The sequence below is a fragment of the Schistocerca piceifrons genome, chromosome 3 (assembly GCF_021461385.2).
Source record: "Schistocerca piceifrons isolate TAMUIC-IGC-003096 chromosome 3, iqSchPice1.1, whole genome shotgun sequence".
NCBI lineage: Eukaryota > Metazoa > Arthropoda > Insecta > Orthoptera > Acrididae > Schistocerca > Schistocerca piceifrons.
Genome location: NC_060140.1, coordinates 138,744,964 through 138,768,648, shown reverse-complemented (window position 1 = coordinate 138,768,648; position 23,685 = coordinate 138,744,964). Strand labels below are relative to the sequence as shown.

Sequence of the window (23,685 nt, the reverse complement as noted above, 5' to 3'; positions counted from 1 at the left end):
TTATGTTCGGCTACTTGGAGACCATTTGTAGCAATTCATAGACTCAGTGTTCCCAAACAACGGCGAAACTTCTCTAGATGACAATGCCCCATGTCACCGGGCCACAATTGTTCGCGATTGGTTGGAAGAACATTAGCGACTGGAGCAGAAATTGAACATCCCTCTCCCTATGTACGAACGTATTACTTTAACCATGCCGCCACCGCATTAGGTGTGTTTGGTCATAAATATCGTTCCTGCAACTTACTTCACGTACAGTTAACACAGTTATCTCGTGAAAACACGTCTAGAAGACTGCTCAACCAATAAGCAAATTTGGACCCTTCTTTCGTGCGACACCATTCCTGTAATAGTCTCAATCACAAGGCAGCGATAAAGCGAGACATTCGTCGACAGTGTTTTTTACACCACTTCGTAGAAAATAAATCACTGATATACTTCAAAGGCGTGCCAGCGGACTGCAATGGAGCAAAGGCGCGCCTGGTGTTTGCTAATGTCGTTGAAGCTGCCTACCCGGTGGGTACACGTCAAAGCCAATTCGATATCTTGACCGTAGATAACGAAAACCTTGTGCTTATATAGATATTACTATCATCTCAACTTATCCTCTCTACAAACACGGAAAAGTAAATAAAGTACCTGATACAAAATTAAGTACACTAAAAATTGCGCAATAAATGGTGAAGTTGAGAGCAGCGAACGTTAACGTTATGGTCCGCGTGTCAGGCTATGAGCTTGGAAAATTTGGAAATTTGTAGTAAGGTCTTATGGGACCAAACTGCTGAGGTTATCGGTGCCTATGCCTACACACTACTTAAGCTAACTTACGCTACGGACAACACACTCACCCATGCCCTAGGGAGGACTCGAACCTCCGACGTGGGGAGTCGCACGGACCGTGACAAGGCGCCTAAGACCGCGCGGCTACCCCGCATGGCCTATGAGCTTGTGGACGTGTTTCAAACTGTTATTGAGCTACGTCTTACACATTCTCGGTAATGAAATACGAAGGAACGACAGCCGAAAATGTAGTGAAAATGTATTAAAAAGATTTCAGGCGAATAATGTGGCAGAGTCCCAATAAAGTATCAGAGACGTAAGCACTTACCGAGCTAGTATATTAATGATCGTTCTATTTGGTGTAATGTTTGGTACGCCTCCGAATAAGATTTTGCTAATGCATGTTGCTGTACTGAAACTTTTTATGGAAGTAGCCATATCGAATTCCGCTAGTGAAAAAATTTTCAAAACGAGCTTAAGACAAAGAGGGAGGAGAGACATCGTGGGGCAGAGTTCTTGATCACATTGTAGACCATCAAATAACAAAATTCTATGCTGCAACAGTATGGCCATGCACTAAACCCATCTTTCTGCTAATATCTGTTCTAAGATCAACTTATACCAAGTTCAGCGTAGGAATCGTGCGTACCCCATGAGGGTGTCTAGATGGATCTGCACTGTACGCTGGTTCAGTCGAATGTCTATAGCGAACGGCTGCCCCTCAAAACACAGTTGGAGATGGTGGCTGTCCATGTTCGAACCACCGTTGTTATCACAATTTGTAACATCTCGTGTTGCTTAACCTGTTGGAGCAACTCCTTCCCACCTTTCTTGCATCTCAGGCACTTAAATGCGCATAACCCCCTATGGAGGACTTCAAGACAAGCTGGTAGGGATCTCCTCATCAAAAAGTTGCTTGATGATTTTGAACTGTGTTATCTCAATGACGGATACTCGACATATATTAGCGTAGCACATGGCTCTTTCTCAGTCGTTGATCTTGCACTTTGCTCGTCCATCTTAGTCATCCTATTAAGCTTCACAATGGGCTGTACATAGTTGTCTGTGACAATGACCAGATCTCAGTCCTGCCTAACCCATCCCCTTGCCCCCCGCGCTCCCTCTCTCCCCCACCAAACCTTCGGGCATTCCAGAAAGCAAACTGGAACACTAAAATTTCCAACGTCACTTTTGCTCTCTGCGCATCTGAACTAATTGACGATGATCTTATGTAGCAATTGGAATCCTCGGCACTACTATGACGTGAAGCCAAAGGGCCTTCATCACCGATGGCCGATGCTGTGGTGGAATTAGGAACTTTCGTTTACGACCTGAGTCCACCAGCCAGATTTTCAAAGATTTAAACGAGGCTCCTTGACGCTCAGTCTCATAATCTTCAAACGGTTGCCCGCAATGGAGAAATAATTTTTATTTTTTATTTTAAGTATCAGAAGAAAGAATGCTGGGAACTATGTCACCTCCCTGGGAATGAATGCATCCTGTTACCCGATGTGGGTCGGACTCTGTGAGATAGTTGGCTATCAACGACCGACGATTATTTCTAGCCTACCCCATCATAGTAGTATTTCCACTGAACCAGCTTTCTTTGCGGAATATCTTGCGATCCCTTTTGCACTGGCACCAGCGAACGTCTCTTACCCTTCCACTTTTCAGGCATATAAAAAAAGGACAGAAGGCACATTCTGTAGGTTTCTGCAAGGCAGCTTCACGATTTCTATATTTATTCATTGTTCCCATTTTTACGTGTTGGAAACATCTGCATGATGAACTAAACTTCACGTATGCTTGTACAGCGGACAGCAGCGAAGTGTTGCTAGTGACTGGGGAAAAGCGCACATCATTCCTGTTTTCATAAAAGATATTCGAACAGAGGCACAAAACTCTAGCCTATATCGTTTACATCTGTCTGTTGTAGAATTTTGAAACAAATTTTATGCTCCTATATTATGACATTTCTAGAAACCGTTAGCAATCAACATGGATTCCGCAAGCAACGACTGTGTGAAACCTAGCTCACGCTGTTTGCCCTCGAAACCCAGAAAGTAGACACTGGCGCTCATGTTGATGCAGTGCATCTTCACTTCCAGAAGGCGTTTCATACATTTCTGCAGTGTCACATAATGACAAAAATACGACCATACGGAACATCAGACCAGCTGTGTGATTCGATTGAAGAGTTCGTAATAAATAGAGCACAGCATGACATTCTTAGCGGAGACAAATCTTCAGACGTAAAAGCAACCGGGCGTACTGCAAGGGAGTGTTACGGAATCATTGCTATTCATAACGTATGTAATGGATAGTTGATAACATCGTTCCATGAGGATTTTCGCAGATGGGGCTGTTGTATACAGGGAAGTCGCAACTCTATGAAGTTGTAGAGAAACCCAGGAAGGCCGACAGAATCGATGCGTGGTGCAGGGATTTGCTATTGACTCTAACCATAAACAAATGTAACGTATTGTGCATAAATAAGAAGAAAAACCCATTGTTCTGTGATTACGGGATTGCAGCGCTGTAAGCAGACACAGCCATTAAAATCTAGAAGTACGCGTATGGAGCGATTGAAAGTGGAACGGCCACGTAAATCGTAGGCAAGGCAGATGCCAGAATGACATTAATACGAAGAATCCTCGGGAAGAGCAGTCCATGCACCAACCAGGTTCCCTACAAAACCCTCGCTCGACCAACATTTGAGTATTGGTCGTTAGTATGGGATCCACACCAAACAGGATCGATAAAGAAAATAGAGAAGCCCAAAGAAGAGCATCGTGTTTCGGTCCAGATTCATACAGAAGTGCGAAAGCAGCACGGCGATTCTCACCCATCTCCAGTGGCGCACGCTTGAGGAGAGGCGTTTTGCATAAGAATGTGGTCCACTGCTAAAAATCGGAGAGTGTAAGTGCCTAGAAGAGTCAACTCACATATTACTTCCTCCTAGGTATACCTTGCAGGAAGAACAAGAAGGCTGGAGATCACCCAGAGGCCCACCAGTTATCGTTCTTCGCGTGAAGCATTCGCGACTGGAACAGTAAATATGGAAACTGACACTGTTACACAAGGCACCATCCGCCATCCACCAAAGAGTGGCTTGCGGAGTATAGATGTACTGGAGGACCCTCGCTGCCGTTCATAATTATACACTGAAGCGCCAAAGAAATTGGTATAGGCATGCGTATTCAAATGCAGAGATATGTGAACAGGCAGAATACGGCGCTGCGGTCGGCAACGCCTATATAAGACAAGTGTCTGGCGCAGTTGTTAGATCGGTTACTGCTGCTACAATGACAGATTACCAAGATTTAAATGAGTCTGAACGTGGTGCTTAGTAGGCGCACGAGCGATGAAACGCAGCGTTTCCGAGGTAGCGGTGAAGTGGGAATTTTCCCGTACGACCATTCCACAAGTGTACCGTGGATATCGAGAATCCGTAAAACAAAAAATTTCCGACATCGCTGCTGCCGGAAAAAGACCGTTCAAGAACGTGACAAAGTGCAATCCTTCCGCAAATTGCTGCAAATTTCCATGCTGGGGATCAACAAGTGTCAGCGTGCGAACCATTCATAAAAAAATCATCGATATGGGCTTTCGGAGCTGCAGACCCACTCGTGTACCCTTGACGACTGCACGACACAAAGATTTACGCCTCGCCTGGGCCCGTCAACACCGACATTGGACTGTTGATGACTGGAAATATGTTGCCTGGTCGGACGAGTCTCGTTTCAAATTGTATCGAGCGTGTACGGGTATGGAGACGACCTTATGAATCCATGGCGCCTGCATGTCAGTAGGGGACTGTTCAGTTGGTGGAGGCTCTGCAATGGCTAGCAGCGCGTGTAGTTGGAGCGATATGGGACCCTTGATATGTCTAGATAGAACTCTGGCAGGTGAGACGTACGTAATAATACTGGCGAATCACCTGCGTCCATTCATGTCCATTGTGCATTCCGACAGACTTGGGTAATTCCAGCAGAACAATGCGACACCCACACGTCCAGAATTGCTACAGAGTGGTTCCAGGAATACTCTTGTGAATTGAAACACTTCCGCTGGCCACCAAACTCCATAGACATGAACATTATTGAGCGTATCTGGGATGTCTTGCAACGTACTGTGCGGAAGAGATCACCACCCCCTCGTACTCTTACGGATTTATGGTGTCAGTTCCCTCCAGTAATACTTCAGACATTGGTAGATTCAATGCCACGTCGTGTTGCAGCATTTCTGTATGCTCGCGGGGGCTCTACGCGACATTAGGCAGGTGTACCAGTTTCTTTGCTTCTTCTGTGTGTATCTAGTTCTAGTTCCAATCAGTAGATAGCATTTAGTCAGAGTTTTCCCTACAAGAACAACCGTGTTGACTGACGTTCGCCGCGTCACAATCAATGTAGAGATTGAGAACCTACAGAGTGAGTTAAAAACATGAAGAGATGCGCCATACACTGATACACGTCTGTTTCCTGAATGTCTTGTTTTTGCGTAGTCGTCTTATGAAATTCCGGAGATGCTTATCCCGTTTTCTCCTTTTCGGACGGTTCAAGTGATTTTTCTCCTCCAGTTCCTGAATCGTTTTGAGGAGTTCGTAACGGCTATTCCTAAACTTGATTAGGGATTGACTCACTACCGACCGACAAAATAGTCGTTTTGGGTAACTACTGTTCTACACTTAGTGCACGGGTCGTAGCAGACAACGAATAAGAAAATTAAGAAAAAGAAAAAGAAGAACGTTCGTACCAAGAGGTGTGACACAGTGGCTAAGATAGTCCGATTAGGAAAGAGTGAGTTTCAGATCTCGTCTGGCGATCCAGATTTAGGTTTTCCGTGATTTCCGTAAATCGCTGAAGACGGATTCTGTGATGGTGCCTTTGAAAAGGACGTAACCGATTTCCTTCCTAATACTTGTGCCATACGTCTTGCTGCTTCAGCTCTAAATAACATTGCGGTCAACGTGAGATTAAAGGCTCACATTCCTGCCCTAACTATTCATTCCAGATCACAACATTCAGTGCGTATGTACTGTGTGCTATTGGTGTTCCTGCGTTGATATGAGGAGAAGGGAGAGAATTCAACCCGACGCAGCTGCACAGCCACTAGCACACCAAGTCCAACGTTCCCGTCCAACGGACAGATCGCTACCAACGTTATTTTCCGACATAAATCTGACACTCCGTAGAGATTTTTGGACCGTAACTGAGAGCACTGAACATAGTGTGGTCGTGAACCGTAAACTCAAATAGTGGAAATTTTTTCCTTCGTCAGAATTCAGTCCGGTTTGCGACGTCCTCGTTCGCTTGCCGATGTCAGGTAAGCCATGGATACCTGTAAAACTGGTTCCGCGCCACTAAAATGCTGGAAGGGATGCAGCATTACCTTTACAGGGAGTCGATGCTAGCCTCTGCTTACTATCCTTGACATAGTCGGCATCGGGAAAAGAACGTAATGGCGGCCGCGCTCCTAGTAGTTGAATCTAGCCCAAAGCAGATGGTACGTAGAGGAAGTATCGTATAATTTGATATTCTGTGTAAACATTCATTTGAAGTATGTCAATAGATCATAACTAGACATAAATTTACAACAATATCCAAGTTTGGTTTAGCTTCTTACATACGGTATGAAACTTTTTTTATCTAGAAACTGTAATTGTTATTAGCTTCAGAAAGACGTACGGAAATGTGCAAAGCTGTATCTCTGACAATATTACCCTTATCTATATTTCTTTTTGTAAAAATTGCAAGGCAGTCTAATGGAACTCTATTATCGTTATCATAAAATCGGATATGTAGCCTTACAACTTGTATTATGAAAACCCTTATTCTGACATGTCAGTATTCAAACATTTTCTGGGATCCCCAGCTATCTGAAATGTCAGTATTCTGATAGAGAACAAAACTAGAAATTAATTACTCTTCCTATAAAACATGAGAAATCAGTTCTCTAGTATCTGATTCCGATTTTTAAAATAATCTCTAACGTCTCTTAACAATTGTACTGCAATTCCCCTGCATGCAGCAGACAACTTACCTCGTCTATCCACTGCAGCTGCAAAAATATTCTCAGCAACGTGCTAAAATTATTCAAAAGAAATGCTTCGATCCGTGCAGAGTGCAATGCATGGTCACAACTACTGCTGCAATTGTTCCTTTATTTTATTTTTATAGAAATTAAATGCTCCGGAAGGATTTAGTCAACAAGCTTTAAGCAGTGCAAAAAAGATGAAAGGAATCAATAAAAACTTTTAATTTACTATATTCTAAAAATTGAAGATTCATACACTGACAAACTTCACTGAGACCTTTTTTCCTTGGACCGTTTGATTAGCAAAAACCTTAATTATTCCACAATGTCTATAATCAACCACGCATCTGGTCACAACAAAGATGTGAATATTACTTTCAACGTACGCATACACAAATCTGATAAAATACCGCCAGTGTGCAAGCAAGCAACAACCACGTGCAACAAAATGGGCGAATTACCAAAAATACTCGATTAATACCATAATCTCCTAAGGCGCTACAAGCACGGTCAGAGCAGGCTGCGTCCTTTCCTGATGAGACATCTCTGCGTGTCACTCTACGTCCGACTACTCTTCAACAACTGTTCGTTCGCTACCACTCAAGATAATATCTCTGACCCAGAGTTCGTGTATGCACGCAACAGCAGAATCAGTAGCCATCTTTCCAAGAAAACAAAAAACAAAAAAAAAGATATGAACGTCCAACTTTAGGTACCCTAGCAAGTACCAATACAGTGCACTTTAAACAGCCGATGCAAAGTTTACTGAAAAGAATGCTCCCACACCGTAGTTCTAGGGCCGGTTCTAGGACATTTTTCACAAAAGCAACACTTATCCGTCATCATAAGTTGGATTCCTGTTTTTTCTGTTAGTCTTGTGACTGGTTTGATGTGACCCGCCACGAATTCCTGCCCTGACCAACTCCTTCATCTCAGAGTAGTACCTTCACCCAAGGTCCTTAATTGTTTATGGGATACATTCCAACTTCCGTTTTCCCATATGGTTTGTATCCCCTAAGCTCCTTCAAGCACCATGGAAGTTATTCCTTGACGTACTAACAGGCGTCCTACAAATCCTGTCACTCCTTGTAAATGTCTTCCGCATGTTCGTCTTCACCAACTCTGCAGAGAACCTCTTCATTTCTTATCAGTCCACCTAAATTTCAACACCTGAAGTGCGGTTTCAGCCGAACAAAACTTTATTAGTTTTTCTACGTATCTGTAGTGTGTCGTGACCATATGTCAATGAATGGAGCTACAGTGAATTTATGAAATCGCTTCAATCATTTGTAATAGCCCTGTATTTTTACCCCACGTGTTGAAAATGATTTCCATGTATTCGAAGACAGTGGCATGCTCGACTTCTTACCGCTCTCGTAATATTGCCGGCTCCGTCCATCACATTCTGGACACTGCACAACCGTTTCCAGTTCGCCGCTGTAGTTGTGCCACATCCTCAGTTGCAACACTATAGAAGAGCTCCTTGAGACAGTCCCAAAGGTAAAAGTACCGGTTTAAAATCTGAAATCTGGTCCTGCATGAGCGGTCCTCATATCCGGATAAGCAACTTTGCGACGCTCTCTTGCCTCCCGACTGAAATGTTCAGGGGCACCGTCGAAAAAGCAATATCAGTCGATATGCAGGCGAACACGACGCGCCAAAAGCCTGTACAGGCCCGTGATGTAAAGCCTACCACAAATGTCACTACGCACCATAATTCGGAAATAAAAAGAGACAAAACTTTATTTAATATTTTACTCTTATTTTGACTGTACATTACACATACGAAGTGTGAACAGTTACTTTTGAATCATCCTATATAAAGTGTACCAGGGGTCACGGGAAACAGCGCAGTCGTGATCGTAATGCGGAAACGGAGCGATTTACCTGACGTGCGAAAGGTCGTGACCAATGTCTTTTGGATCAAGGGTGGAAGAATTTCCGAAACCGTTAAGTTTGATAAATGTTCACTGCCGCCGTGGCTAAAGTATACCGTGCGTGGCAAAATGGCGCCATCCAAAACAGGGGCCGATGCAACTGTGGTGGACCACGGGCATAGGTGACAGGAATGAACGATGGCTGCAGAGAAGTCAATGGGCGAATACATAGGTGTCGCAAGTTAAAAAGCGATCCGAGGAACAGAATCGTTCGGAAAGTGAAAAACCTGATATCAGACGCCTATAGTCAGTGGGGTTAACTCGCGACTTATTTTTTAGCACGTCATTTATCTGGCAAACTCCGACATCTAGTTGGTCAAACAAATACTTTTATGAAAGGTTCGAAACATTTTTTTAGAAATTATACGCACACTGAAGATACCTGCAGGTGACATTCTTGTTAGCTTCGATGTGACATTGTTATTTACTAACGCCCCAGTATCAGATACACTGGAGATCATAAGGGAGAATGTTGCTCCAGATGTTTGTGACTAATTGAATTATGTCTTCGTTCGAGCTATTTTAAATACAATGGTGAATTCTATGAACAGGCCGACGGCCTTCCTATGGTCTCAACCATTTCGCCAGTTGCAGCTGACGTTTTTATGGAACATTTTGAGCAACAAGCGTTAAGTAGTGTTCCTTTGAAGTCTTCTTGTTGGCTCCACTATGTAGACGATACATTTGTTATATTGCCACAAGGCGAAGAACAGCTTCACACGTTCCACAACTTCTTAAATGGAATTCATCCCAAAATCAAATTTACCTTGGAGGCTGAGGGTAAGGTCGGTCTCCCGTTCCTAGATGTGTTGGTATACAGAAGATCTGATAACACTCTAGGTCACAGAGTGTACAGAAAGCCGACTAACACAAACAGGTATTTAGATCCAGAATGAGATTTTCACTCTGCAGCGGAGTGTGCGCTGATATGAAACTTCCTGGCAGATTAAAACTGTGCGCCCGACCGAGACTCGAACTCGGGACCTTTGCCTTTCGCGGGCAAGTGCTCTACCAACTGAGCTACCGAAGCACGACTGCAAGGTTCGCAGGAGAGCTTCTGTAAAGTTTGGAAGGTAGGAGACGAGGTACTGGCAGAAGTAAAGCTGTGAGTACCGGGCGTGAGTCGTGCTTCGGTAGCTCAGTTGATAGAGCACTTGCCCGCGAAAGACAAAGGTCCCGAGTTCGAGTCTCGGTCAGGCACACAGTTTTAATCTGCCAGGAAGTTTCAGGTATTTAGATGCCTTTCGCACCACCACCCAGCACAGAAGAAAGCAGTACTCAACACTCAGTCTTCACGTGTCTTTCGTACAGTGATGACAACTTCGAATCAGAGTTGATTTTTTTAAAGAGGATATTGAAGGCAAATGGGTATGATAGTTTTCAATCAACAGGGCTTTTAGGCGGAATATTTATACCGCTATTAAGAATGACGAGGAACCGCCTTCTCGCTCCCTCAGGTTACCGTTCGTTTCTGGGAACACTGACCGCATAAGCAGAATTTTGAAGAAAAATGGTTTTCAGACATCTTTCTTTAGCCAAAACAAAATAAAAGATTTTTTCCGACGGAAAACGGATGCACCTGATTGCCTCCACAATGCAGGCGGCGTCTATCTAGTGACATTTGACTGCGGCAAAGTGTATATAGGCGAAACGGGAAGAACTGTTAAAGAACGCATTAAGGAACACGAACGGCGTATGCGGCTAAAACAAAGTTCAAAATCGGCAGTAGCGGAACATCATGAGAACTGTGGCCCTGACATCGAATTTAATAACGTACGTGTGCTGGCTAAAGAAACAAACATTTATAGAAGAAAGGTCCGAGAAGCGGTTGAAATTTATAAGAATGCACGTAATTTCAATAGAGAGGACGGCTATAGGCTTCCGGTTTCGTGGCTCACCGCCATCAAGGAAGTAAATATGCGGCCGCGGTGTGTGAGCGGCATAAACAACGCGCTGCAAGTCACCTCGGCGGACAATTATATTTTGGGTAAACATTCCCCCTCTCTTGGTCTGTCCGTTTCGAATCTAGCCAATGATGACGACCAACCAATAGCGGTAGCAGGAATTTCAACCAATAACCCTTCTCAAAAATGGTTCAAAGGGCTCTGAGCACTATGCGACTTAACTTCTGGGGTCATCAGTCGCCTAGAACTTAAAACTAATTAAACCTAACTAACCTAAGTACATCACACACATCCATGACCGAGGCAGGATTCGAACCTGCGACCGTAGCGGTCGTGCGGTTCCAGACTGAAGCGCCTAGAGCCGCTTGGCCACCACGGCAGGCTAACCCTTCTCCAGCGTAAGTGTGGTATAGTGGTTTTCTATCCAATGACGATAGGCGGCCAATGCTATCCACAGGAAGTTAGCTAACAACACCCCTTCTACTGCATCAGAGCGGGAATATTAGCCTATGACTATGGCCCACCAATGGAAGCCATATGAATTTTAACCAATACTATCACTTCCTCAGCACGAATACGTGAAAACTCCCCCTTTCTAAGAGGACGCGACACTCGTCTCTGACAGTGGTTCAAATGGCTCTGAGCACTATGGGACTTAACATCTGTGGTCATCTGTTCCCTAGAACTTAGAACTACTTAAACCCAACTAACCTAAGGACATCACACACATCCATGCCCGAGGCAGGATTCGAACCTGCGACCGTAGCGGTCGTGCGGTTCCAGACTGTAGCGCCTTTAACCGCTTGGCCACACCGGCCGGCTCACTGCTTCTGTTACAGAAGAAATGTTTCATCTTGTGTTTGGAAACATGATTAAACGAATTGAATTGTATATTCAACAGGAGGGCACTTTCAACATTTCATGTGAAAATTTGTAAGTAAAATGAATATTCAATAAATTAATAACTTGTATTTCACCGAGTTTCTTTTCGGTATACTCATTGCGGCATATGGAACGCGCGGCTAACAATCATACAGCACTGCGTAGAGGCTTTTTGAACACCCCGTATAATGAGACCTCTGTTGTTCATGTAGTATGTTAATGACGTCAAAGCCAATAGTAACTTCAGACTTTCCGCAAACGACCTACTGTCTGAAAAAAAAGCTATCGAGATATTCAATCAGATCTTGATAAGATTTCAAAGTAGTGCAAGGACTGTCAATTTTCTTTAAATGCGCAGCAACGTAAAATGATGTAGTTCGCAAAACCAAAAACAGAAACCATAGTGTTATACAAGCTAAACGACAGTGAGTCAGTCAGAATCGGTAAACTCAAAAAATTACCTGAGTAAAAAATTTGTAGGATGTAAAACAGAATGACCAAATAGGTTCGATCGTAGGTAAGACAGGCGACAAACTCCGTTGCATTGGAAGAATACTGAGGAAATGCAGTCAGTCTGCGAAGGAAGCTACACGCAGTCACTTCTGCATTCCAGCTGTGTCCTTCCACGTGCGTGATCTATTTGACTCACGAACATACTGAAAATCGTGAACTGCCAGGATAGACGCAAAATATCCCGCAAAAGTCTACTTATAAAATTCCGAGAACAATGTGAAGTGAAACATCGAGAGATTTTCTTCATCCCGCTTCGTATCGCTCTCTTTGGGTTCGTGAAGACAAGGTAACGATAACTACAGAACACACAGAGGTATTCAAATAGTTATTCCTTACACATTCCGTATGCGACTGGATCTGGAAGAAACCCTAAGATGTAAAATGCTAAGTACTCTCTGCCACGCACATCACACTGGTTTTCAGAGTACGTGTCTGGATGGATATCTGTATAAGAAGATATGCTCACGACCCTAAAGCTATATCATTAACGTTTTAATATTTCGCAGACGATACCTCGCAAATGATAGACGAAGACGAAGAGACATGTTGTATACGCTTAGATTTCCCAAAGTCTTTCGACACTGGATTACTTTGTCAGCTGATACACAAGCTCGTGGAGTACTGATTGGGACACAGAAAATTAAGATTGACGGTAGCGACTCAGTTGCTCTGCTTGATGAATGTCCAATAAAAAACCAAGAGAACGTTATGAGGGTGTTAAGGAAGTGTGAAGGAGCTTGTCTGTTCCCAGTATATGTAAACGACCAGGCGATGTGAGTGGCGCACGTGGATTGTTTGCATACAATACAGTTGTGTTCTCCGAAATACCAGCCGTGAATAATCGAAGGAAACTGGAAAGACTTAGAGAGAAAATATCCACGGAGTCACAGCATGCTTTTAATTCGGAAGGAGCTGCATGATTATGAGCATAACTGAGAGGAAAAATCAGTTCTTAATCGCTCCTCTTGATAGATTGAATTGCAAACGTCGGTTTTATTATTTGGCTTGGGTGTATTAAATTATATCGCCAACAGATCGGTACAAATATAAAATTGTACAGAGTATTACAGAATGACGTTTTTAAAAATTTGGGAGAGTGTAGAGCGTGAAGTTTCGAACGCAGGTGGCTGCCTTTCTGGAGAAAATTGAGAGGGCTGTGGCGACACACAGTATGCAACCAGCCTCGCAGGATCAAGGCGACCATTTCGAACTAGAATACTACCCCCCCCCCCCCCCCCCCGGCCCCCACCTGTCACCTTCCGGAATGTAACCTTGCAGTCTGGATCAATGGTGTCGGCAAGTATTCACCAACGAATTATACACACCTGACGATCGCCACGGAAGAGTCAACAGGTGGCCAGATATTAACGCACGTGTAAACCAAGCAGTCTCACCAGATCAGCAGAGAGAGAAATCAGCCACGCTTTGGGCCTTCGTAGTGTACGAATGTGAGTCCTTTTCATCACGATAGAGACTAAGTTGCGGGCCGTGCAGTATCAGGACAGAACCCCCCACCCTGTTTGTCCAACCCTTCGGTAAACATTTCGGCGATGTGTTATTCTTCCAAGACGATAATGCATGAGCATACCTTGCTCACCTCGTGAACACCTTCCGAATCAACCGAATGGAATGGCCTGTTGTATTAGGTGACTCCAACGTACTTGGAATCAGTTGAAATTTGCAATGCTTGTTCGAGGGAACCCTCGTCACAGACTGGACGACGTCAGGGGGGCCGCCATTGGAAAGGGTTGAGCAGCTACGTCTTAACCGTCCAACGGGAGCATGCCAACGATGATCCAGTCATGTTACAGTGCACGAGTTGCAGCAACGACGTACCGAATTCTATGCAGAATTAGTCTTTGATTTCAGTATGTACCAGGTTGTGCACTTACGAATAGACTGCCAATATTTTTATGACTGGTTTGTTTTAATTTTTCAACAAAATGTATATTCTTTCATCACAAGTTTCTCTTTAATCTAGGCAGACAGATATCGTAGAAATGCAAGTGGTGCATAACTTTGTTTTGAGCAGTTTATAACGTCCTTTTTGTATTTATCTCACGCGCTTTTAACAAGTACGAATTTCCTTTTTGTGGCAATGACATCTGCTTTAAAATCTCTGTATATATCGCGTAAATACGTCCGTTTACGAAAGAAAAAGAGGAACACTTGAATTTGGCGTGACATTAATGATGAAGTCAATTAGAAACGAAGCAGAAGTCTGAAATGGACAAAAATGGGGTTAGATAATCTTCGCGTCATTTTCAAAGGCATCACAACAGCCTTCACACTTATCAGTTTCAGTAGATTAAGAGAAATAATATATCTCTGACCGGATGGGGCTCATGAGAACTTAGTTTTGGTACTTTCGAAATATATTAGGCTAATAGTTCAAGGGACTAACGTACTTCACCCAATGTATCAACGTTATAGCTTGTGGCGATTCCCTTACCTGTCGGCCATCTATTATCCACGGGTGTAGTTGTTCCGTCCACCTCCCGACCTACGTGTAACCTGAGGGTTTCCACTGTAATTATAATTACAGCCTCAGGTGAAATACAAACCAGGGGCTAAATTATACAAAAATATAATCCCCTTCCCATAAACGATTCTTGCTAATCATTACTAGGCCCTGACTTCCAGTTTATTCTGACTAATCAGCAGCAGTCGTGTGTAAAATTTCGTTAATCCACAATTCAGGAAAAATTCACAAAAGTCGAGGAATAATTAGCCCAGAATAAATCAAGTATAACTCGCCAAATAATCACTAACTTATTATCATAGTTAAATTCAGCGAAGCATCACTGAAAAATCCTCACGGAACACATTACACTGCCCATCCATCGCAATTAATACTGTCTGTGCTACTGAATCCCTTCCAATAGCAGTTAACAATAACGCCCTTATATTTTCTCATAACTAATACAAGTTTACACCAACCAATCCATCACTGACTACGAGGTTCAGTAACTACAATCAGAGTTCAGTTGAAAAGCATTCCAGGCGCTGTCAGAACATTACAGTAATAATGACGTATCAGGCCAGATATTAATTTCTTTATGTTTCATGTTCATTTTCAGCGGCAGCCGTCGATAATCTTCCTCTTTTGTGTTCGCAGCATCCTACATCAACACCGGGAACTACCTTTACTGTCATGTTAATATGTATTTTATATGTATATTTTTTCAATTTAGGCTCTCAACAGGCGTATTTCCAGTTTTACTACTTTTTCGTTTTATCTGTTAACTTCTGGTGCCGTGTAAAATTCAGACACGGCATGTTCAATACCTTTGTCAAACGGATGCGTGCATCTTTATTCTTTTGTGTCACTACAACAACATTAATCATTAATCTTGTTGTACTTGTATCACTGTTATGTCATCAGTTTATGGTTTGTACTATATGTCTAAATGGCCGTTAGCTGCCGGAAGCGAGTAAATATATAATTCCTCGACCGGCCGTCGGTTACATGCAGTCAGTGGCTAGGTACTCACTCCACTGCTCGTGGCTGACAGCTACGCCCTCTTATATCCCACCACTTAGTAGCATATTTTTCATAAATTAAAACATGGAGAGTTCCTTATATCTGTTCTCTTGGCTGCCCATCCAGCAACTACCATATGCAACTGATCCCGTCACTAGAACGTCACGTGGAATGTTGTAACATTCTGGCAACCTGCGACCCTTGCAAGCTCCAGAAAATGTTGTAGAGATCTGGGTGTGTCTCGCCTACCTACATAGTTGTCATTAATTTCTACCATGAATTTTTGCCTTGCATTTAATTGTTCAAATTTTTGAGCAGCGTGAAAGCAGACCCATTATAAATTACACAACGGGTTTTTGTCCGAATTTTCACGCCCAAACGATGAATTGGAAGTGGGAAAATGGGATATCAAACTGAATATCGAGATGTCTATTTTACAACAACAAAAAATTAATTCCTTTTAAAATAACTGTGATAGTTAACAAAACCTTAATTAGTGATTTGAGAAAAAAAATTGATGTATTTCACGAGTAGCTACTGCTAACTGTGTAAATGAAGAGCCAAAAAGTTCATCTCTTCAATGCCTAGACATTTTGCACACAAATTGGTTTGGTATTATCTGTCAAAAACGCTTCCTCCTAATCAAGGACATTTCAAGAACAGAAGACACTAGGAAAGCGAATGTGTCAATAAGATCATACTTTCTGAACAAAACATGAAAATAAAAGAAAATGAAAAAATCAGTCAAATATTTTGTGGAACAATTTTTCTAAATGTAAGAAATAAAAATAGAGAAACATTTCACGCACGTTTGAATCTGCAGCAAATGAGGTGCGTCAAACGTGTCTGTAATCTATATTATTACTTATTTCTAGGCAGATCGGTTCATAAAATATTTGACCGATATTATTCAGTTCTCTTTCTACTTTTGTTTGCCTCAAAGTACACAATTCACATGTTTGATCTACGGACAAGCCAACTCTTCAACGATAGCTTTTACAGAGTTAAGCGACATTTACAGAGCTTCTGGTTCACCTTGAGTGTCCGTGACTGCGGTGCTCCTAGAACGAACTCAGCAGGCGACATTAGTGCTGGAGCTTCAATTTCCTCCAGGCCTGCACGCCTCACAATCGGCCGCAGTCAGCCTTGTGAAGTCGGCATTGAGTCTCGGATATCGCCTCTTACGTAAGCAATTGTTTCCTTTTGCAGGTCACTGTGTCACCTCTCGGCAACAAGAATGGCATCCCTTGACGAGGTAAGTTTACAAACATGCAACGCCACAAGTCTTGTTAGCAGCACGTCTCCGGGGGAGAGCATAAGCACATCACGTCCAGAGTCACCGGAACACGTACGAATATTAGTAAGCCGTGATGCCTACTTCCTGGTGAAGCGGACTGACTGACGCATAACGCGTTGGGCTGCTCATTATTTATTTCGCACAACACTGCGTCTTATTAACAGCATCGAATGTTCCCTGGAGGATAGTAAATTCAAAAGACCCTATCGATCGCACATTTTTACAGTTAATATTTATATTTGCTCTATAAAAATTATTAATATTTATTTTTGTGCTACGAAAAATCATTAAACGCACGCTAACGGAAAAAAGCAAATCAATTTACCGTAATTCTACCAGTTAAAGACTTTCTTTTTATTTTTGTGCCCTGTTTACATAAAGGCAAAACTCCGTTACATATTTGTTTACCGGACAAGCTACATTATAATCGCGGTATTCTCAGTGAGCATTTAGACAGATTTTCTCTGAGAATATAATTGATAGAAGCTTCCTGTATTGGGAGTACGTGAATGCTAGGTTATTGCTACAGTTTGTATTATGTTTACATCTCGTATCATTTCCACGTTACTGTCTACCCATTTCACTGAAAAATCTATTGCTAATCCACTGACGGAATGGAAAGTGTTACACTTTGAGATATGAGTCCGATAATTATGAAACTCTGTGGAGACGTTCATCACAAAGCGCATTTAATTGATTAAACTTTCATTCCATTCGGAATTGATACCAGTCATAATCAGTACGAGATGTGTCCTCCAAGCAGACGATCACGCTCTTGTATTCGTTGTCGCCTGGAAGTAAACAGACACCGCATGTCATCTTTGGGGAGGGGGGGAGGGGAGGGGGGAGGTTTCTTACCATACCTGAAACACAAGCTGTATCTGTTTTTGAACACAAGTGCCTGTTAAAGTATGGCATGAAAATATTGTTATCACATACCAGACGTGCTCTGTAAGTGAGAAATAAGGGGGACCAGACACATCTGTCAAGGATCTGTAGATTCCTCACGACTTATGTACTGAATTGCAATCTAAGACCTTGCACTGTCCTGCTAGGATATGTTATTTTGTATCTTGATCATGAACGGTGTGACAACAAGGTTTGCCTTCTTACCACATACTGGCGAGCATTCAGCCTCCCTTCAGTGATGATAACAAATCAGTCGTGTTGTCTTATGCAACATCTCCCTGTAAAATGATCCAGGAGTTGGCGATGTGTGTCTCGAAAATCGCTTCTGTCCGTGACTACCGTGCTCCTAGTAGGAGCCCAGCAGACGATACTAGTGAAACTTCCTGGCAGATTAAAACTGTGTGTCAGACTGAGACTCGAAATCGGGACCTTTGCCTTTTGTGAGTCCTCTACCATCTGAGCTACCCAAGCACGACTCACGACCCGTCCTCACAGCTTCTTGGCCGCGAAAGGCAAAGGTCCCGAGTTCGAGTCTCGGTCCGGAACACAGTTTTAATCTGCCAGGAAGTTTCATATCAGCGCACACTCCGCTGCAAAGTGAAAATCTCATTCGGGAAACATCCCCCTGGCCGTGGCTAAGCCATATCTCCGCAATATTCTTTCTTCTAGGAGTGCTAGTTCTGCAGGTTTCGCAGAAGAGCTTCTGTGAAGTTTGTAAGGTAGGAGACGACGTACTGGCAGAATTGAAGCTGTGAAGAGGGGCCGTGAGTCGTGCTTGGGTAGCTCAGATGGTAGAGCACTTGCCCGCGAAAGGTAAAGGTCCCGAGTTCGAGTCTCGATCCGGCATACAGTTTTAAACTGCCAGGAAGTTTCATATCAGCGCACACTCCGCTGCAGAGCGAAAATCTCATTCTAAACGATATTAGTGCTGGCGTTTCAATTTCCGCCAGCCATTCACTAGATCGTCTACAGACACACTGGCGTCTATCTGCCCAACAGATCGGAAGAGACATCGCTGAACATAATAGAATGCCAAACGTTGCCCCATTTTCATAACACACTCTTTACGGGACATCCATAACTCTAATCATTTCTTTGGATAAAATCGTACACACGACCCATGTGTCAAAACGTAAATCCCATCTTCAGGCGCTACAAAAACAGTGGAAACTAGGAGGGATGCTTCATAAAATTGACATTAAAAGGATCTGTAAAAATGTGAACATCGGTTCATAAATATTGATTGTGTACGAGAAAGTCGCACCAGTCATCCAAAAACTGCTGAGTAGCATGCGAGATCCAGTCGGACTGAGGCAATGAAAGGTTCTGTGAGTCAACCAGTACCACACCCGGTAATGGGGATCTAACCGAAAAACCATGAATGTAACAACAGATAGGCACATACGGCCAGCCTAACGTAACCTATGAACCAACTGCGAACAAGCAGACGTGTGGCATGGGCTCAAGAAATAGAAATGAAGGCATACAAGCCGTAGAATGCCAATTTGTGAATCACAACAGTAGCTTACCATGTAAATTCCCAGTCCGCCGCATGTCGTGAGAGCCCAGAAAGAGCGTCTGGTAAAACTTTCTCGTACGCAATCAAGGTATAACTTGAAGTTCATATTTTATAGGCCCTTCTAATGTTAATTGATTCTATGAATCATCCCACTTAGTTTTGTTTTTTGTAGCGACTGAAGATGGGATTTAATTCCAGAAACCCGTGTCGTTTGTATGACTATTTGGATGAAGGATTATTCAGGTTCAACTGGAGCGGATTTATCCATCATGAAAAATTGTTCCATTTGATTCTGGCTCTACAGCAAGAAAGTCCCTGTCGTTTGTGGCGTGGTTCGAGCAGCAGCCACGGGGCACCCCTAGGTCTCAGCCCAACTTCCTGCAGTATGCCTCTGAAGGTTCGTGGTGACTGTAAGCTCTGCCTGGGCGTCAAATGATGTCAGAGCTATTCCAATAATCCTATCATCTTCTTCATGTCTAGTTTCTCTGGAGGTACCCATGCATGTTCTTCTTTCCTCACCGTCGTCCTGAGTCCATCTAGCCACCACTTCTTCTTCAGTCATTGCATTACAGCCAACTATCTGCGAGATCTGTCTGTATGATGTTTCTATGTCCTTCATGTCAATGATTCTGCTTTCCCCATAGTCCAAAATATGGCGACACGCAGCAGTTGCAAGTTCTCTGGGCACACTATTGCGATCAGCACCAGAAAAGTTTCATTAATTTTAGACACATCTAATAACCATTATGTAGCAATTAATTCTTTATGTGGTAACGATAAGCCCTCATAAACAGCAAATTTTAAGTAAAATTTCTTATTAGCATGGAAATACAGCAGGATCCGTTTGGTAGCTTTCGCTCAATGTGTTTGTCATGACACTTCCCTTTAGGTGAAAGAAATGTGACTATTCGTGCTGCCCATCATTGTACACTTGAATGCCTTGCCAGTCCTGTTTGGTACGGTTTCCACATACTTGAGTAATATTCTGTGGTGGATAGCATGAGTGTTTCGTCCCCAGGGAGCTCGCCACTCTTTGCAGGGTTCGTGCTTAGCTACCATGAGGCCCCAGCCTTTGCAGCATTTTTTCCCTTCCATGCTGCATGTCTATCCTCTTGCTATTCTTTTTCCCCTCCCTTGGGCAATATTTCTGGGATATTATTGGGAATGTTCTGCATTTTGTCGCTGACGTAAGAACAGCCTCACCTTTGTTTTCGCCCCCTTTTCCTTTCTTTGTTTCCCTTCCCCTCTCGTTTCTCCATTTGAGGGTCCTCTGCTTTCTTCTTCCTCCCTGTGCGCTCTGAAGGTTGGCGTATGTGTCTGACGCGTAACAGGTGACTGGGTAACGTGTAATTCCCAGCCCCGGATCGACAGGTAGGGTTTACACGTACCCCCTAGTACAGGCCAGGTCCAGGGAGCTCACCGCTCAATGTCTATAAAACGTAAATGTAATGAGGCTACTGATTCAAAGACCCTTCCCGCTGCCCAACGGTTCCTCGTGGTCTCACGTACTGAAGACAGTCAATCCTTCGCTACAGTAAATCCGTTTATTATTCAGAAAGGTGTAGATACAGTTGCTGACCCTGTGAAATCCTGCTCTCGTTTACGGGATGGCACTTTGCTTTTGGAGACCACTTCTGATTCTCAAGCACAACTGCTTGCTGCCTCTCTTCTCCATGTTCACCCTGTTCGTGTCGAGGTTCAAATGGTTCAAATGGCTCTGAGCACTATGGGACTTAACTACTGTGATCATCAGTCCCCTAGAACGTAGAACTACTTAAACCTAACTAACCTAAGGACATCACACACATTCATGCCCGAGGCAGGATTCGAACCTGCGACCGTAGCGGTCGCGCGGTTCCGGACTGCGCGCCTAGAACCGCTAGACCACCGCGGCCGGCTCGTGTCGAGGAACATTGAATTCTCCCCGTGGTGTAATTTACACCAGGCTGCTCGACAGTCTAACAGAGGACGAAATCCAATCTTACCTCTCTGGTCAGGGTGTCATTGCCTCCGTTGTGTAATGAAAAAGGTAGATTCCTCCTTAGTGCCCACACGCACTCTCTTTCTGCCCTTTGATAGTGGCGCTTCTGTCCAAGCGCAAAGCTCGCTATGAAATTATCACCATCCGGCCGTACATTCCGAACCCAGTGTGCTGCTACCAGTGTCATCGTTTCAACCACACTAGAACGTCTTGTCGACACCCAGCCAAATGTGTCACCTGTGGTAGAGATGCACTTCCTGCTACCTGCTGTATAAACTGCAATGGCGGCCATGCCGCCTCCTCCCTGGATTGTCCAGTGTATACTGATGAGCAGGCTGTTCAAGAGATCCGGTAAAGGAAAAGGTGCCTTATCCAGTCGCTCGAAAGTTACTGGTTAGTCGCAAACCATGCGTTCTCCCGTCTGGTACCTGTAGTTCTGTTCTTGTTACCCGTCGCTCCATGAAGGACATGACCATGCAGACATGCGACTTCCAATTCAGCTCTGAGGTTGTGAAATCGCCAAATGTCAAGGTAGCATCGCCATTCCCCTGTCCATCTATGCAACAAGCCGTCAAACTCTCGCCTCAAGGGGCGAAGCCACCATCTACACAACAGGTAGGCCAGAAAGGACAGAAGGAGTACTCCCATGAAGACATCCTCAGTCCCTCCAGCCAAACAACAGCCAAGTCTTCATCTAACCCGAGAAGCTCGAAGAAGTTCGCCAAAGGCAAACGCTCTTCTCCTTCGCCACCTCGAAGATCCTCTTCGATGGTGTCACCATGTGATACCTTAGCCCGTCCAGCCTCCGTGTCGCCGGTGCGCACCAACAACCGTTTTTCAGAGTCGGACTCCACAGACCGATTTCAAAAGCAAACTGATGCTTCTGTGCCGGCCGGAGTGGCCGAGCGGTTCTAGGCGCTACAGTCTGGTGCCGCGCGACCGCTACGGTCGCAGGTTCAAATCCTGCCTTGGGCATGGATGTGTGTGATGTCCTTAGGTTAGTTAGGTTTAAGTAGTTCTAAGTTCTAGGGGACTGATGACCACTGCAGTTAAGTCCCATAGTGCTCAGAGCCATTTGAACCATTTTTGAACTGATGCTTCTGTGGACCCCGTGGAGCAGGATCCTCCTGCTTCTGGGCCGTGCAGTAGTGCCTCTTCCCCAGCTGTCACTCAGCAGCTGCCGAGCTGACACCCCAACATCTCCTCATGACTCTCCTCCAATAGAACGTTTGCAGCCTCCAGCCCCACAAAGAGGATTTACAGATGCTTTTAGCGTTACAGCGTCCCCTTGTACTCTGCCTTCAGGAAACGAAATTGTGCCGTCTCGACCACTTTGAGCTATCATATTTCTTACCGATTCGTTTTGACCTTCCCCCTGAGGACTGCATTACATCTCATGGGGTGTCATGCTGTTCATAAGGGATGACATTCATAGTCATCGTATCTCCCACCTACCAATCTTCAAGCTGTTGCAGTTCGCGTTTCCCTTCCCCACCTGTCTTTTTCCCTCTGTACCATATATGTCCCTCCGTCGTTCACTGTCACCAGGGCAGACTTCAACTTTCTTGGCAGCTACCTCCCCCATTTTTGCTACTCGGTGATTTTAATACGCATCATCCCCTTTGGGATTCTCCCAGGACCTGTCAGAGAGGTGCCCCCTTGGCTGACCTTCTTAACCAACTTTATGCATCTGCACCCCCATCCCTTTTACGCCGTCTCAACACTACCCACCATCATGGCATCCGTTTGGCCACGGGTGCCTTTTACACCAGCCGAGTTGAGAGTCTGTATGCTGAAGCTACTGAACTACCACTGCCCTACGGCTGTGACTTTCTCCTCAGCAGGTATACATGCCGTTTGTCTGCCATGCGTGGCCACCCCTCCTATGCCTCCTTCTTTGGTGATTCCTTTGATCGTCAATATGGGGCTCGTCTCGCTTCTCTGTTACTTCCTGGAGTCAGCTTTCTCCACTTACTACGGCCGTTTAACTTCACACTACCTGCAACATTCCCGGCGAGTGTGAACCCTTCACCACCTTTCTTCGTGAAGCGTTCCATGTTAACCTTGGCCTTCATTCGCTTTCTAAGGGCACTACTCCACCGTCGGTCTATCACTTTCTGTTTCACGACCTTCGCGTGGAACTTCGCGATAGTACCTTTGTATACACTGATGGCTCTCAGACTGACCGTGGGGTTGGGTGTGCCTTCGTCATTGGCATCTGTGTCTATCGATATTAGCTTCCGGTACACTCCACAGTATTTACAGCCGAGCTCTTCACCTTGTACCAGGCCACAGAGTACATCCGGTAACACAGCCTTTTCAATTGTGTCCTCTGCTCATACTCACTCAGTTCCCTTGAAAGTCTATGTGCGCTGTACACTGCCCATCTCTTAGTGCAGCGGGTCCAGGAAAACTGTCACTTGCTCTCTCTTGGTGGAGCCAG

General features: G+C 44.3%; 1 protein-coding gene and 1 non-coding gene across 2 annotated transcripts in view; one reads left to right on the top strand and one right to left on the bottom strand.

Moving 5' to 3' along the window:
• LOC124789709 (acyl-CoA-binding protein homolog) overlaps positions 1 to 23,685 on the top strand; it is a 130,459-nt gene that overhangs the window by 13,746 nt on the left and 93,028 nt on the right. Inside the window, exon 2 of the mRNA XM_047257161.1 lies at positions 16,746 to 16,791. Coding sequence (XP_047113117.1) covers positions 16,774 to 16,791 — 18 coding nt within the window. The 5' untranslated portion in view covers positions 16,746 to 16,773. The remainder of the gene's footprint in view (positions 1 to 16,745; positions 16,792 to 23,685) is intronic.
• Trnas-cga lies at positions 9,709 to 9,783 on the bottom strand. Its single transcript has one exon. It is a non-coding gene; the product is annotated as a tRNA-Ser (tRNA).